Source organism: Aulonocara sp. 'chitande type north' Nkhata Bay, linkage group LG18, assembly GCF_057382095.1.
Source record: "Aulonocara sp. 'chitande type north' Nkhata Bay isolate Kocher_YH1m ecotype deep benthic linkage group LG18, A_spYH_male_GT1.1, whole genome shotgun sequence".
Lineage (NCBI taxonomy): Eukaryota > Metazoa > Chordata > Actinopteri > Cichliformes > Cichlidae > Aulonocara > Aulonocara sp. 'chitande type north' Nkhata Bay.
This window is the reverse complement of record NC_141361.1, coordinates 8,536,897-8,551,770: the sequence shown is the minus strand read 5'-3', so window position 1 is coordinate 8,551,770 and position 14,874 is coordinate 8,536,897. Positions and strand designations below refer to the sequence as shown.

Genomic DNA, 14,874 nt, shown 5'->3' with positions numbered 1-14,874 from the left:
TTGATTGCTGTTCCAGTCACTGTGTAAATGCTTCACAACATTGATAAATAAGTGTTATGAGCTACATTTAATGTTCATGACACAATGTTTTTATCATGCTTCTTAGAGAACTTCTGGAATGCCGCATTTTTCGACAAGGAGACGTCGTACCTGCACTTCCCCACCTTCCATGGAGAGCTGAGCGCCGACATCTCCTTCCTTTTTAAAACCACGGGCTCCTCTGGTGTGTTCCTGGAAAACCTGGGCATCAAAGACTTCATTCGCATCGAACTGAGCTGTGAGTACTGTAGGAGCTTGAGGGCACCAATTTAATGAGGATTAGAGTGATGTGTCACTAAAACCTGGAACTTAAAGTTTTAATCTGGATTTGTGTAAACCCAGAGGTTAAAGACTTTATCTGTGTCAAAACTGTCCTGTAGGCACAAATATTACCTTTTTAAAACATCACTGTATCTTCCTGTGTCTTGCACAATCTGAATGCAAACAAGCTACATTAATTTGACACAAGGATACCATTTGTAACTTTGGCAATGGTTTGCTGCAACATTACCCTCGATTCTTCCAGGACACCGTCAAACCTAGCTGCAGGAAACCGAATAATGACGATATCTGAATCATCACAATCATCATCCCAACAGTTCGGGATAAAGTCGAGTACCTGAACTCAACCTTACATGCAGGAATTTTAATTCCAAACAAAAATAAGCTAACACTTTATTTGTTTATGTTCTGCCCAACTCTGCTCAGATCAGCTGTGTTTGTGGCCCAAAGACCTGCTGCCAACAGGGACACTGCAGAGCGCCCTCTGGTGGACAAAATGTGCAGCATCAACAGTCATAGCATGGCTAAATGGTGTTTCTCTTCTTTACTTTTGAAATTTTCATTTCTAAATGCTAGCTTTCTGTGCTACCTGCAGAATCTTCTAGCAACTTAATATTTAATGAATAATCGTTTTTGAAAATATTTAATTTAATGGAGACATTTAGCCAGAGGAAGCCAGAAGAAGAGAACTGTGGCACAGTCTTTGGCATGGCTATGGACATCACTTTTTTTATTGTGCAAAAGGACAAGAATGTGATGGTAAAGTTGAAAATGCATCTACAGAAACAACTCCATTATGCTGCTAACACAGCTTTGGCGCTTTGCTAACATCTGCACAGACAGCATGCTGATGCTCAGTAGCCAAGAATACAGTGTGATGTTAAAGCTGAGTGAACTGTAGCCTGTAGGTTTATATTGTTAAATACTAATTATGAGACAATGCCACACAGCAATTAATTTGTATGCACATAATGTCTTTGATATGCTGTTTAGCAATGGTGGTGATAAATGATTGGTACCAATGTGAACCCAGTGGAAGTCAATAAGAGAATTGAACTGATAAGTTGAAATTCTTCTTTTCCCTCATCTAATGGCAACCCTGGTTTACAGAATGAGTGTACCCTAAGAGTTTAAACTAAAAAAAAGTTGAACTTTGAACTCAGAAGTGTCACTCCATGCTGGCCATCAGACAGAGTGCATGTTTAAGTCATGTGTCCATCTTCTATATACTTTCTATAGTATCATTTAGGAAATAGCAGAACTACACTCATGGATGCTCATTACTTTGCCTACAGCACTGCAGTGCAGCAAAGTGACAGGTACACATTTATGAGCCAGTTTTATAGTCACTTTAGTTTGAGGTTAGTTTGCAGTGTTATCGCTGCACTGCTTTTTGCATTTTCCTAAAAAATTGATTTAAAGGGACACATACACAGCTGAATACAGGGACACTGCTGGAGCAACAGCTTTTCTCCTCAGGGAAATCACTGTCAGCGAGGTTGTTTCAGATCTGAACAGTGTTGCTTTGTTGGCAGCTGCCTCAGATCACTCTGTAACGCTGCAGCTGGGCCTGAGAACAATTTCTAAATGAAGTTACTGCAGGATATTGTTTCATCTTGTTCTGTGCTCACAGAGTAATACATCTTCTCCTTCCAAACCATGAAGGATGAGAGTTTGTTACACAACTGCCATCATGTCTTTTTGTTCGAATGAACACCGCAGGAAGCTTTTTTTCTCGCGGATGTGCAAAAAGGTGCAGCACTTTAAAATGTGATTACGGTAGACTTTTCACTTCCTGCTCAGTGTTACCAAAACTGCTTCCCTGGCTTCTGTCAGAGCTTGGTGAAAGGATGATCTATACCATGACACTATAGATTTATCAGCCAGCTAGGATTTAGTTACAGCCTTTATTTCATATATCATATATATAGATCTGTGAGTTGCTTCATCGTGTGTGTGTGTGTGTGTGTGTGTGTGTGTGTGTGTGTGTGTGTGTGTTGAGGAAAAAAAACCTGAGTGTTACGCACTATGTGCTTCAGCAAACAGTGACCCTGCTCTGTAACTTTACATGGCCTCCCACTTCACATGGCTTTGACAGTTGGTATGGTTACTAAACACTCCCACTTTGCAAAAATAAAATTTACAGTTGATCAGTGGATATCTAGAAGGAAAGAAATTTCACAAAGTAACAGTAGAATCCTGTTACAGTATAGAAAATCCTTTATTTCACAAATGGTTATGAAGACAAACTGGAGAGCAAGGTGCTTCGTTTTTTTTATACCTGTGGCAGTAGAATTAAAAACACCTGAATTCAAAGTCCATGATGTATAATTTATGATACTCCAAATGTGTTCGTCTGCATACGTGTTTCTGTTTGCAGGGAACAGAGTGGCACTTTCACCCACTACAAATGTGCTCCCAGGCCATCCTCCAAAACCCCATCTGTATGTTGGGGCGTGGATGACTGATGCGTCGGTCAAATGCTGATTGGTTGGCAAATGGACCGGAATAGGGAAGGGAGTGACAGCAACTTTACCAAGAATTGGAGAAACTTGAAAAATCTTGAACTTGACTTGAGAAGAAAAAGATTTAAAACAATACAGCATGAAAAGTGGAGACAAACACTCAGTTTCACTTCAGGTCTCTATATATTCTAACTTCACTGCTTCCTGCAGCTGGCTGATAGATGTACAACAGATGGTCTCTGCAGGTTGTTGGACAGACTGTGACTGAGGTGTGGCCTAATACTTTTGCCTGTATAATGTTACTGTATTGGGTGACTTTTGTTTTGTTGACCCACTCTTTGGAATATGTGAATTGGGAGCTGTCTGGGAGCCGGTCTGTGAGTCGTTTGGTACTGGGTTGCGGGAGTTGAGGCTCAGGTGTGAAATGTTTGGTTTTCAGGGTTTTTATCGGTTTTCAGCGTTATTTTGTTATCGTTTTTATTGTTAACTCTGTTTTCCTGGGTCTTTTCACGTGTGTTATGAATAAATCTTCTTTTTTCGGTACCGGTACTAGTTTTATTTTGTTGTATTTATCCGCGACACCTTAAAGGCCAGTCCGTGAAAATATTGTCGGGCATAAACCGGTCCGTGGCGCAAAAAAGGTTGGGGACCGCTACTCTAGAACATTTTTTTTTATTGAATTAGTTAACAAATACTAAAGCCTGCTGTATGGTGGTGACAGCCCCTCCAAAACATTAGTGTTGTACTTTTGGGTATTCTAGTTTTTGTGAGTAAAATATAAGTATTTTATTGTAAGTACTGTATTTTGGCAAGGTGTCTGTGTGTTGAATCCATATAGTTTCTTGATAGTTTTAAGAATGTGATATCTGACATATTTTTCCAAAAGAGAAGTGTTTCCACAGTCACTTTAACATACAGATGAGCCGTGGGCCACTGCAGACACTGTCATGTCATGTGAGGGCCACTTTAGTGTTCAAGTACTTCAAAGTAAAACAAACAAACAAGCAAACAAGAAAACACAGACAAATATTTCAGAAAATGAAGTGTTTTGTTTGCTTTTTTTTTCAAATTTCAAATATTGTATAACATGACAAAACTGCAAGCGTGAACACAGTTTATTTTTCTCACTTTTAACTAACTGAAGCCTTTCGTTGAACTACCAAATAAACAAATTGGTGCTGTCTTTCTGGCCAGGAACATGGACGCACAATTTTGTTCGTATTTAACAAAATAAAAATGCAGACATGAGTGTACACATTAGTTTCTGACTACTAGTGAAAATTGTTTTCTTTTAATTAATTCCCTCACTGAACTAACACAACCAAACCCTCAACATGTTTGTGCTCTCTGCTCATATTGCCTTCATATTAAATCATTTTTGCTCTGTAAAGAACTTATTTTAACATTGCACACAACAATAAACAAATCCTCCCTAACAAAAAAAGTAACTTCAAGGGTCAAATTACATTATATTTCTTCACATCAATATACGGGCTGAAAGTAGAGGTGATGTGGGCCCTAAGTGGCCCCCAGGGCGCGAGTTTGAGACCCCCGCTATAGAGAGTTGCACAATGAAATACACAGATTTTAGTTTGTTAGTATTTACTAAAAGCTTCTTAAATAATATGAGGTTGTTTCTAATGAATTGTTGTTTTTTTTATTTTAAAAGGAGGACCCTCTTAAAGCTTAAGGTCATTTACACAGAATACTAAAAGACTCTTATCACAAAATAATCAGTCTAAATTTTAACAGCCTATGAGTTTTGTGATTTAATTTATATAATGATCCATATAATCATTATTAAAAAGCGTTCTATTAATCAGTTAATGAAATCACGCTGTTTTCCTGTCCCTTGCTACTTTTTCAGCCTCCACTCAGGTGGTTTTCTCCTTTGATGTTGGTAACGGCCCACTGGAGGTTCGTGTGGAGTCAAGCGTCCCGCTGAATGACAACCGGTGGCATCGGGTCCGAGCAGAACGGAACGTGAAGGAGGCATCGCTTCGACTGGATGAACTTCCTGTCGCCACGCAGGAGGCGCCAACTGACGGACACTTCCACCTGCAGCTCAACAGCCAGCTGTTCATAGGTGAGGATGACATGGATGCATTTGCGCACAGTTTTTGTTTGTTAATAGTAGTACTGCTGGTTTTGGTGTCTTTTTTTTTTTTATGTCTCTTTTGTTTAAAGAATTCTCTGTCTCCATATATTCCCCTGCACTTCTTTAGAATATAATATACGTAGTCTATATCTCAGACAATATCTTCTTTGTTCTCCGGGGAACAGTAGTTCAGCTCAGTGTTTCTGTACTGCTCCTTCTAAAGTCTGCTTTTAGCTTTTAGTCCTTTTCTTTCCTCCGTGTCCCCGTAGTGTGCCAACTCTGTGCCTCCCACTTAAGTTCACATCAGATGTCACTGTATGAATTGTTGTACTGTGCAGGGCTATTTCTGGTTCCCAAAGGCTTTGGTTTAGAACATTTCATTCTCACGGTAGCTTGTATAGCCATCTGTGCCAGGAAGTAGAGTTACCTCAACTTTTAGCTTTATTTTAAATGTTTGGAACCCGTAGGTTACAGTTGGCATTGCAGAGACGGAAAAAGTAAATTATGGAAAAAATACGGACTCGTATTTGCATGTGTAGCATTAAATAGTCAGCTGTTGAGTTTTAATTCATTCTTGAGTGCCTTTGTGTTCTTGTTGCTGTTGTGTTTTTGTTCTCGCTATAGTTTGCTAAATTCAGGCACACGTTTTCTGGATTTATTTGTTGGTTCATCCTCCACAAATTTAACCTTGATGAACAATAAAAATTTGTGTTCAGCACATTAAGCCGAACACTAATTAGTAATGCATGTTAGGATTTTTGTTGTGTTTTGCAGAATGGTTGGTGTGTGTCCTTCCGACGTTTAGGCCAGGTGCAGGATAATAGATACAGTGCACAGACCATTTTATTGGAGTGTTTAGCTGGCAAATATCCAATGTAACAAAGAAGTTCTATTGTTTACGAGGAAAAAACCCCACACAGAATTAAATTGTGCTGATATATATATATATATATTCTTTCAAACATCCCTGAAGATTAATTATTAATAAAAAACAATTCTGTTGGTTTTGTCGAGCCATTTTTCACAGACACCAAAATGCCCAGCTGCTGTTAGGAACCAGAGAGTTTTATTGTGTTAGTTTGTTGATACCTCGTATAAACAGTGCAGTTGCTCCTGTAGAGGACCGGCTCTCAAACAGACGGCGAATAGATCCACTCAGGGGGTCCTGATTACCTTTAGAAAATTTATATAATAAAACTAAGTTAAAGGAATATGAATGAACCAAAAACAAGAGCTTTTTTTTCAACCAGTATCTGGATTCTTAACAATTTAAAAAATCATGGCGCTTTTTTTTCTCACACACTTCTTCATTGACTGATTATTGTCATCTATCTCACATCCACACCACAAATTTAGAAGCACCAGTTAACCTTACGTGCAAACTTGGAGAAACCCCTCACAGGTGCAAGCAGTAGATGCCAACTCCAGAGAGAGAGGGCCAAGGAAAGATGCTGACTACTGCACCATCAGAGCCTATACGAGCCTTGTTTTTTTGGCTTCTAAGCTAACGTTGGGTGGAAAAATACATTTTAAAGATTAGTAGTCCACTTTTTTTTTTTACTACTGTTTGTATAAATCCTGTTGCCTGATCATTTCTAAAAAGGTGGGAGAGACTTGGTGGGAGAGAGTGTTTTTAGAGGCTCCTAGAAAGCTAATGCTTGTTTTTGACCCTAAAGTGTGTTTCACAAGTGCAGCCTATCAGCTCCACTGCAGGATGTCTATGAAAGCCAAAATCCAGCCAACACTCGGGACCAGTTGAGAGATTAAGTAGAGGTTTTACAGTCTTTTTTTGATTTGCGCTCTAGCAGTTGAGCTCAGTTGAGATCTAGAAGATAATTTTGACTAAAGTTGCTCTTTTCAACTTCTTGGCGCTAGGTCAAATAAACTGTGAGTGAGATTTTTTTTTTTAAATAAAATTTAAAAAGTATAAGAGAAGCAAATCTTTTTTTCTTTTTTCTGATTATTTTCTCCTAATTTTGCGAGAAATCCTCCTAGACTTGGATTCAAAGGCAGGCCCCACATCTGGTTTCCTCTTTCAGAGTCATACTTTAAAGGAAAAGAAATCATCTACAACAGAGTGCTAAACTGTTCTTGGCCAGATGCCACCAGCTCTTCAGCATTATTGAATATGAAAGTGCTGAGGCAATGGTTCTGACCACTGAACAATAATCACAATAAATAAGCATGCAGTAGGGAGTTGTGATTATTTATATATATACACACACACATACATAGCCCATGGTGTGATTTCTTGCAGCAATAAATAAACTGCAAAGAACTCTAAACCTCTAAGTTATTAATTTCGCAGTTATCTTATTAACCAGCTACAAACTTCATCAATGCCGCAGCCCTATTCAAGGTTCCTTATTTGTCACATGCATAGTTATATAAGTATAACACACAGTGAAATGTAACCTGACATGCTCCTCGACATGTGCAAAAATGGGGGGGGGTAGAGGAAGAACATTATATGTATATATATAGTATATACATTAGGTGAATGTGCAGTAGTAGCAGCAAGCAGGTGAATTCTGTACATTAATAGGAATAGGCAATCTGACTATTTTACAGAATAGAAAAATAGAATAGAATAGAAAATTTAACTTACAGCCAGTACAATTGTACAATTCAAGTCTTATCATTCTGTAAATATTTAGTCTTTCACTTCTTACCAGTAATCACACTGAAGGGAAAACAAGCCAACAAACTCTGAAATTGTCTGATGGTCACAAGAACAGACAAATCAAGGAGAATATAGATTGGCTGCATGTGTTTAACCAATAGGCTCTTTGTAAATTAACTGCACCTCACCTACAAAGCAGAGCAGGCAGAGAAAAATATCTGCTGTCAGTTTGCTGCTTCCTATATAGCAGCTGTTAAATCTGATGAGTTAGCCTCTTAAAGTGCTATAAAGTCTGTGATCTCTCTTTACGAATGGTCATGGTCAGTTTCACATGAATTCTCCTCAAATCAGCATCTCTTTATGGCTGTATATAAATCACCTGACCCAACCTGTCCCTCTCAAACAACGTAACTCAACCAAAGACATTAATAGAGGAAATAATTACAAAGACATCAGGTTTCGGTGTCTAACCCCCTCACCCTTCAAACAGTCATGGCGGAAGGTTGCTCTTTCCTGAGTGTGGTTCTGATAGAGGTCACTTCCTGTTAAAATGGAGTTCTTTATCCCCACATTCACAAAGTGCTTGCTTGATCAAGCTGTGCTGTCTTTTTCTTAAAATATAAAGAACATCAAGATTACTTTTGCAATAAACTGACAGTAAATTAAAAAAAAAAACAGGTGGTTCATACTGTAGCTTTTCTTTAAACTGCAAGCAGTTATACTCTACTGATTATACTGATAGTTTATGTCAGTAATTAAAAAAGCAGCAGTTGACATCAATTGATACCTGGATGGATGCTAGCTACATTACCTGGTTTGTTGTTGGTTCTCTTTTTGTTTCTATGTTGTATTTTATTGGCTTTATTTGTGAATTAATGTTTTAAATATTAGCAATGATGTTGTTGAGCAGAAGACTCAAAATTTGGCACCAAAGTAAATAAACGGATTAATGACTGGTAATTGTTGTAATTTATTTATTCATTTACGCTGCTTCTGAAGGGCAAACACATTTTGCTTATCATCAGTGACAGGGTCTTAGATATGCACACCTTTTCCAGCAGTTTATTTATGAGAGATTTTTCTTCACGTGTTTTTTTTTTTTTTGTTGTTTTTTTTCACAAACCTCAATTTTTTTGAAGACGGCAGCATTGCTCCCTTACTTGGATGGATCTACATTTTTGGCGCAGGTTTTACAAATGCCTTACCTGCCACAGCCCTCCCATTTATCCGGGCCTGGGACCAGCAGTAGGAGTAAAATGGCTTGAGACCCCCCCAAATCACATTTTGAGTAATATTTAAATGAATGCCTCGTGGCTGTTGTGGGGCTATTTGGCATCAGCTTAATAACACGTGCGTCCAGTTTGATTTTCTATGAAACAGCTCAGTTGGTTATTAGCCATACTACCAGCAAGGCCTCAAGGATCACGCCTAGATATGTCTAAAAATTTTGGTCTGGATACAGATCCCTCAATAAATTTTGTTGGGGGGTTTTTTCCCAGTAAAATTTCGGTTTATTTACATGTGCCCCTTTCTTTTTTCCTATCACCATCATCAGATCAAAACTGTAGCTATATTGTCCGGTTCTTTGGTTTATTAGTAAATATATGCTAAAATGGATAAATAAAACTAATGACATTCCCATCAACCCTAGCTGTACTTTGAATTTTGTGCAAATTTGCATGCTAATAAACTACGATTAAGATGCTGAACATTAGTTGCTAAACATCAGCACGGCAAGCTGATGTCAGCATTTCTCTCACCACCACGGTGCCTAAATACATCCTCCACACAGCTCCCAGCATGGCTGTAATCTCATATCTTGTTTTTTATTAAGCCCTCCCTGACAGCTGGATGGCTCCTTACTTCTACCTCTCATCCCCCCAGTTTGTACCAAACCATCTCACTTTAAAAGTTAAAAATATCAAACCTCTATAGGGTAATATGTCATCCAACACGTTTCTTAAAAGATATCATTCAGCTATATTACACTCATAATAATCCCCACAATTATTAATAAGATTTTAAGTGTAAAACGTATATATGAAATGTAACCCTTTTAGTGTCTTGGCAAGGGGGGTGACTTTAAAGCAGTGTTCAGATTTCTCTCTACATCGTCAGTATCTCACCGCGTCCCTCCTTGTTCACATAGTATGAAAAGCTGAATATTAAGTTATTTGCATTCACAAGCCTCAGCATGGGCGTGATTACATTTTCAATCCATTTTACCCCATGAATTGTATTTGTAAGACTCCATTTGTAAGGCAAAACTGTTCTATTGTGTAAATTACAAGCTCCTGTGTTGGTTTGTATAAATTCACAAGCCATATTTCAATGTATGCTGTACTTATGTGCCATAATCCTGCCTTGCTTTATAAGGCAGCGGATTCCATTGTCTTGATTAATAAGCCGTGTTATTGCCTTGCATGGATTTATAATCCCCAGCATGCTGTTTGCGTTGGAGGTGCTAAAAATCCACACACAGCAATTTAAAGTGAGCTCGGCAATTAGCTCAGCAGAAATCACTTCCTTTGTGAAGGTTAGAAGCAGTTGTTTTGTTTTGTTTGGATAGCTGAGCCTTTGTATATTTGTGCAGCATCACTATCCACCAACTGATGCACAGTTTATTCCTCCATGCTGGGATGTGTAGATGAGACTCCATCCTCTACAAGGATTTTCAGGATTCCTTTGATCTTCCCTTCATATCCCTCGAAATGCAGCTGCATTGGCACTAGATTGTCCTATTATAGACAGTGCGGTGTGCACGGTATCCTGTCAAGTCAAGGTTGTTATTTTTCTTCGAATCCTCTTTGAAGCGCAGCTTAGTGGGGTTTTTTTTTTTGGGGGGGGGGGTTTCGGTGCTGTGTTGATCTAAGTTATATGCTTTATACGAGGCATATTCAACCTGCATGTTAAACCAGTGATGACAAAATACTTTTTTTTTTTAAACTTATCATTGTTCACTAGACTGTTCATATCCTGTTCATCAGAGTTCACATTACAAATGTTATACACAAAACAACAATTTGTAAACTGTAATTCCAGCAGAGGAATGGACAATTTGAGGTTAATTCAAAGTGTTGAACTGGCATTGCATAACATTTTACTGGTCCAAAGACATGCTGATGTAGGTGGAAGTCATCATTAGGCTGAAAAAAAAATGAGGGATAGCAAAAGTTTTATCAGAGGTCAGCTGATCACTGCATACATTCCTAAAATGAATGAATGCAATGACTAGCACAAGAACACCAAAAGGCCTGAAAGACTTATGTGGATGATCAAAGAATTATTTCCATTGTTTCCATTTCCATCTAGCTAGGTTAAAAACACTCATTAGAAGGATAGACTTATCTTTGTTAAGTTCAGGAGATGCCCTCATGAATGATGATGATGAGGCTAAGGATACAAAAAAAGTATGGGCAAAGAGAGAAAAGCTCATGAGCCAAAGCATACCACATCATCTGTCAAACATGATGGAGCCAGTGTTATGGCCAGTGGAACCGGTCAACAACTGCTTATTAATGACTTCTTGAGTGAATTCTGAAGTGGAGAGCTTTTCTGTTTTCTGAATATACCGTCAAAGAGACAAAACGGTAATTTGTTTAATTATTCTGCTCAGTATTTTCTCCCTGTCTATGTTCCATCCTTCCTCTCTCATTTGTTTTACTTGAATTCAGAATTTATTTCTTTTTTGCAGGATAAACGGAGAGAAATCATAGCCTCCAGTTGCAGTTTGCACTGTGTTTTTCACACTTTAACCATTGCTCAGCAAGAGTCAAGTCTTTGCACACGAGTCAACATCTTCCTTGCAAACCATCACAGCAACCCGCTAAAGCAATCACAAGGAGGTTTTCAGTCCAGCACTGTGTACCATTCGGTGCCCAGTTTCACATAGCAACTGCCAGAAACCACTTAGCAACCAATCAGGGATTGAACCATTCTTCCCTAGCAACCCGTAGCTATCAGAAGGCCGCAAACAGGTTCCTAGGCATGTGTGATTATTGCCTAACTTCCAGTGTTTTTTTTTAATTCTACCATTTTTGCTGCTTTTATATGCCTCGGTGTTCTATTCAGTAAAGATTATAAAACATTCTTACCCTCCAGCTTGCTCACACAGTTATTGAGTAAAAATGATCTTGCCAAAATTTCGAGATGTGGCAATGATTATGTTGTGAATCAGTGTTTATCAGTGATGGTACAAAGTAAATACTTGCTCAAACATCTGAAAGTTTCTTCTCAGTAATGAGTAAATTGAGAAACTGTTGTATAAGGAACAGTTAATGAGTGAAGAAAGGAATAAACAGGCTAACAAAACTGTATGTTTCCTTTTTTATAATTGCAACTTTACAGACTCTTAACTGTAGGGGTGGAATAGACATCAAATGTAAAGTGTTTAGGCTGAACATATATATAAATTGCCATGTTATCTATATGCTCTTTTCATGTGTGCAGCATAAGCAGCCCACAAAGCACATATAGTGTTTGATGATTGTTTTGTTCGCCATCGCTCAAGCGGTGCAGGTCAGCTCATCCTACAGCATACTGTTTTTGGTTGTTTGTTTTTAATCTGTGTTTTCAGAAAATATCCTGGTTTCATATTGAGATTTTAAGTCTTTTCTCAGAGCTGTGCTGTGCTTTTGCTCCTTCTTAGTTTAACTTTTCTTTTTCCTGCGTTTTGCTTGTTGAGCTCGATGTTCAGGCTTGAACACGCATCGGCTTTGATCTCCATTTCACTAATTAATTTCTATTCACGCTCATGTCGTCTCACGTGTCCAGTAATACACAGGATCCAGACGTATAGTAGACACTGAAAATGTCTTGTTAGAGCTGATGCATTTTTGATGGATATGAGGCTGAAATTCTCTTGAAGGTCTTACTCGTAGCTCTGCTCCTTTGGTCAGAGGTGGAGTTTATCTGCATTTCAATTCTTTGATGTATGCTTTGATCCCCACATCACAAATCCCTCATTATGCTGTTTAAGTGTTTTCTTTAAGCAGCGTTTCCATTTGATGTGAAGACTCTGTAATCCTTGTTGGAGCTGAAGTTGTACGGCAGGATGTTTGTTGAAAACCCTCACCGCTCTGATAGCCTCCCTGGTAGGAGGGTTTGTTCTTTAATAACCTCTCCTTGCTGCTGTTTTATTGCTTTGATCAGAGGTGGTGGTCCTCAGGGATGCTTTTTTGCTCACTGCTACAGTCACCTCTTTCACTCTCACACACTGCCATTTAAAAATTTCCTGCGCTACTAAAGCTTTTCTTTTGGCTGCCAAACAGAAGCGGAGTAAGATATTTCCGACATCTGGGGTTTTTGACGTGACAAAGATGAGTGGAGCACTTAAAGCTTGGATAGACGTGAAAAATATCCTGTTTAAATGTTCGTCCTGAAATATGAGCGTCTGTGTCGAAAGATGTCGGTTTCCTCAAAAAAATATGCATAAAACTCAAGAACAGCAGATAATGGTGACTGAAAATGCACTTTTGGGAGAAACATAAAGTCAGCAGATTTCTGATTTGGTTGCGTGGAAGCTAATGATTGTAATTGTATAATTCTGATAAAAGTTTTCTTTCACTTACTGGATAAATATTTGAATGTATCTGAATTTAATAAAAATGCACTTTAAAATATATTATTCTATTTTGCCAGCTTTCTGTGTCTTCATCTCTTCAAAAAAGCAAAGGACTGAAGGTCATTGGTAATACTAGGAGCCATAGGAAACCTCTTAAGGGGACAAAATATAGAATTCCTGATAAATGAAGCTGAAATAATTAAAACTGGTGGTCATAACTACAAAAGACATAAAAAAACATAAAATTCTTAACTGTGTGAATATCTCCCAGGGCTCAAATTAGTGTTTGGTAAAAATGACTTTTATGTGTGCTGGGTGTTCTTCCTGGAACCTTTAGAAACTTTATTTAAAGTGGCCAAACTTGCTTCCTGTTGGGTATTTGAAATCACTGTTGTATAATAGGCCAGCTGTGAGCTGTAGTTTTAATATCAGAGTCACAGCGTGAGATTGTGTTAGTTATTTTAGTTCTTTTATATTGGGTTGTTGTTGTTGAAGGCCAGTTTAAGATGACTACATAGGTTTTGTTTTTTTTAAACTGTGCTTTCTGACTCTCAGAATGCAAATCTACAACTTTTAAGAAATCTTCTTAATAGCTAAACCTTTACATGACTGAATGGAAATTTTATAAAAAATGGTGTAATAAGTAATATGATTCTTAATCTTCTTAATCTCAGCATGGCCTGAGATTAAGAATCATACTGATTAAGAATGTCAGCATGAGCCTAAACTCCCAGTTTTTACATGTGAAACTCTTGACTGAAGAAAATGTAAAAACGTTTGTCTTTTGTCAGGATGTCCAGAAGGCATATTTAAACACGTGACAGCAATAACTGTCACAATTTTGTATGTGTACGCCTGTGTTTAATAAGTGCAGAGTAAAATGTTCCAATACATTTACAGCTGGAGATTTGTGGGTCGGGACACATTTGCAGTTAAAGAAAGGTGTTTGCATATTGTATTAATTTGAATCACTATGCAGAAAACTGTGGTACAATAGCTGTGATTATAACACTGATTAAAATGTGATTACACTGTAAGTCTGACCGCTGCAGGGTTGCATTGTTATGCAAGTGAAGGCGTCCAAGTGTCTAACCTCTCTGAGTGATTATTTAAAGAGTAACAGTTGAAAGGATGACAGGATGACTGGATTGTAGACATTTGAATCATGAACAATGACTTCCAGGAGAGTCTGTGAGGATTCAAATGACTATTATGTTGTGTCAGAAGCAAGTTTCATATTATGCGGTGCTTTGCTGGTTTAATCATTTATGGGAGTTGTATCAGGGCAAAGACGGAAGGCCTAGACAAGACTCTAACAGAGATCAGTGACTTGTTGGTGTGCAAAGCTGCTGCTGAACAACAGGACATTGTCTCCTTCTAACTTTGACTGCAAAGAGCTGCTGAGTTAGTGCCTCGAGCGAGGTAATAGATCGACTCTGATCTATGTAGAAAAAGAGGGGTTGTCTTATTTGAACTATGTGAAGAATCGGTGACCGTGTAAGATCTCAGAGAGAGTGTGTAACAATGAAAACAAGGTTTAAACTTCCACTAAAGAGAGCATGCAGAATGCCCTGTTAGACAGGCAGACAGATGGATGATAAAAGTTACGTCCCCCAAACTGTTTCCCACCTACAGTTTGTTGCTTCATTGCTGTTTTATCGTTGAGTCATTTCATAAAAACTTTTGACAGTTTGGAGCTTCCGGGGAAGCACAGGCGACATGTGTATCTGCTGTAGTCGACAGGAGAAGCTGTCAACACATAAAGAAATGAAAGAAGGGCTGAAACAAAGACAACATGTTGTCA

At 38.3% G+C, this 14,874-nt stretch overlaps 1 protein-coding gene across 1 annotated transcript in view; it reads left to right on the top strand.

Annotated features, from left to right (window-relative positions):
- Nucleotides 1-14,874, top strand: part of LOC147307936 (contactin-associated protein-like 4) — a 146,254-nt gene that overhangs the window by 109,423 nt on the left and 21,957 nt on the right. The window contains exons 16-17 of the mRNA XM_086271142.1: nucleotides 107-277; nucleotides 4,654-4,872. Of these exons, the coding sequence (XP_086127268.1) occupies nucleotides 107-277; nucleotides 4,654-4,872 (390 nt within the window). The remainder of the gene's footprint in view (nucleotides 1-106; nucleotides 278-4,653; nucleotides 4,873-14,874) is intronic.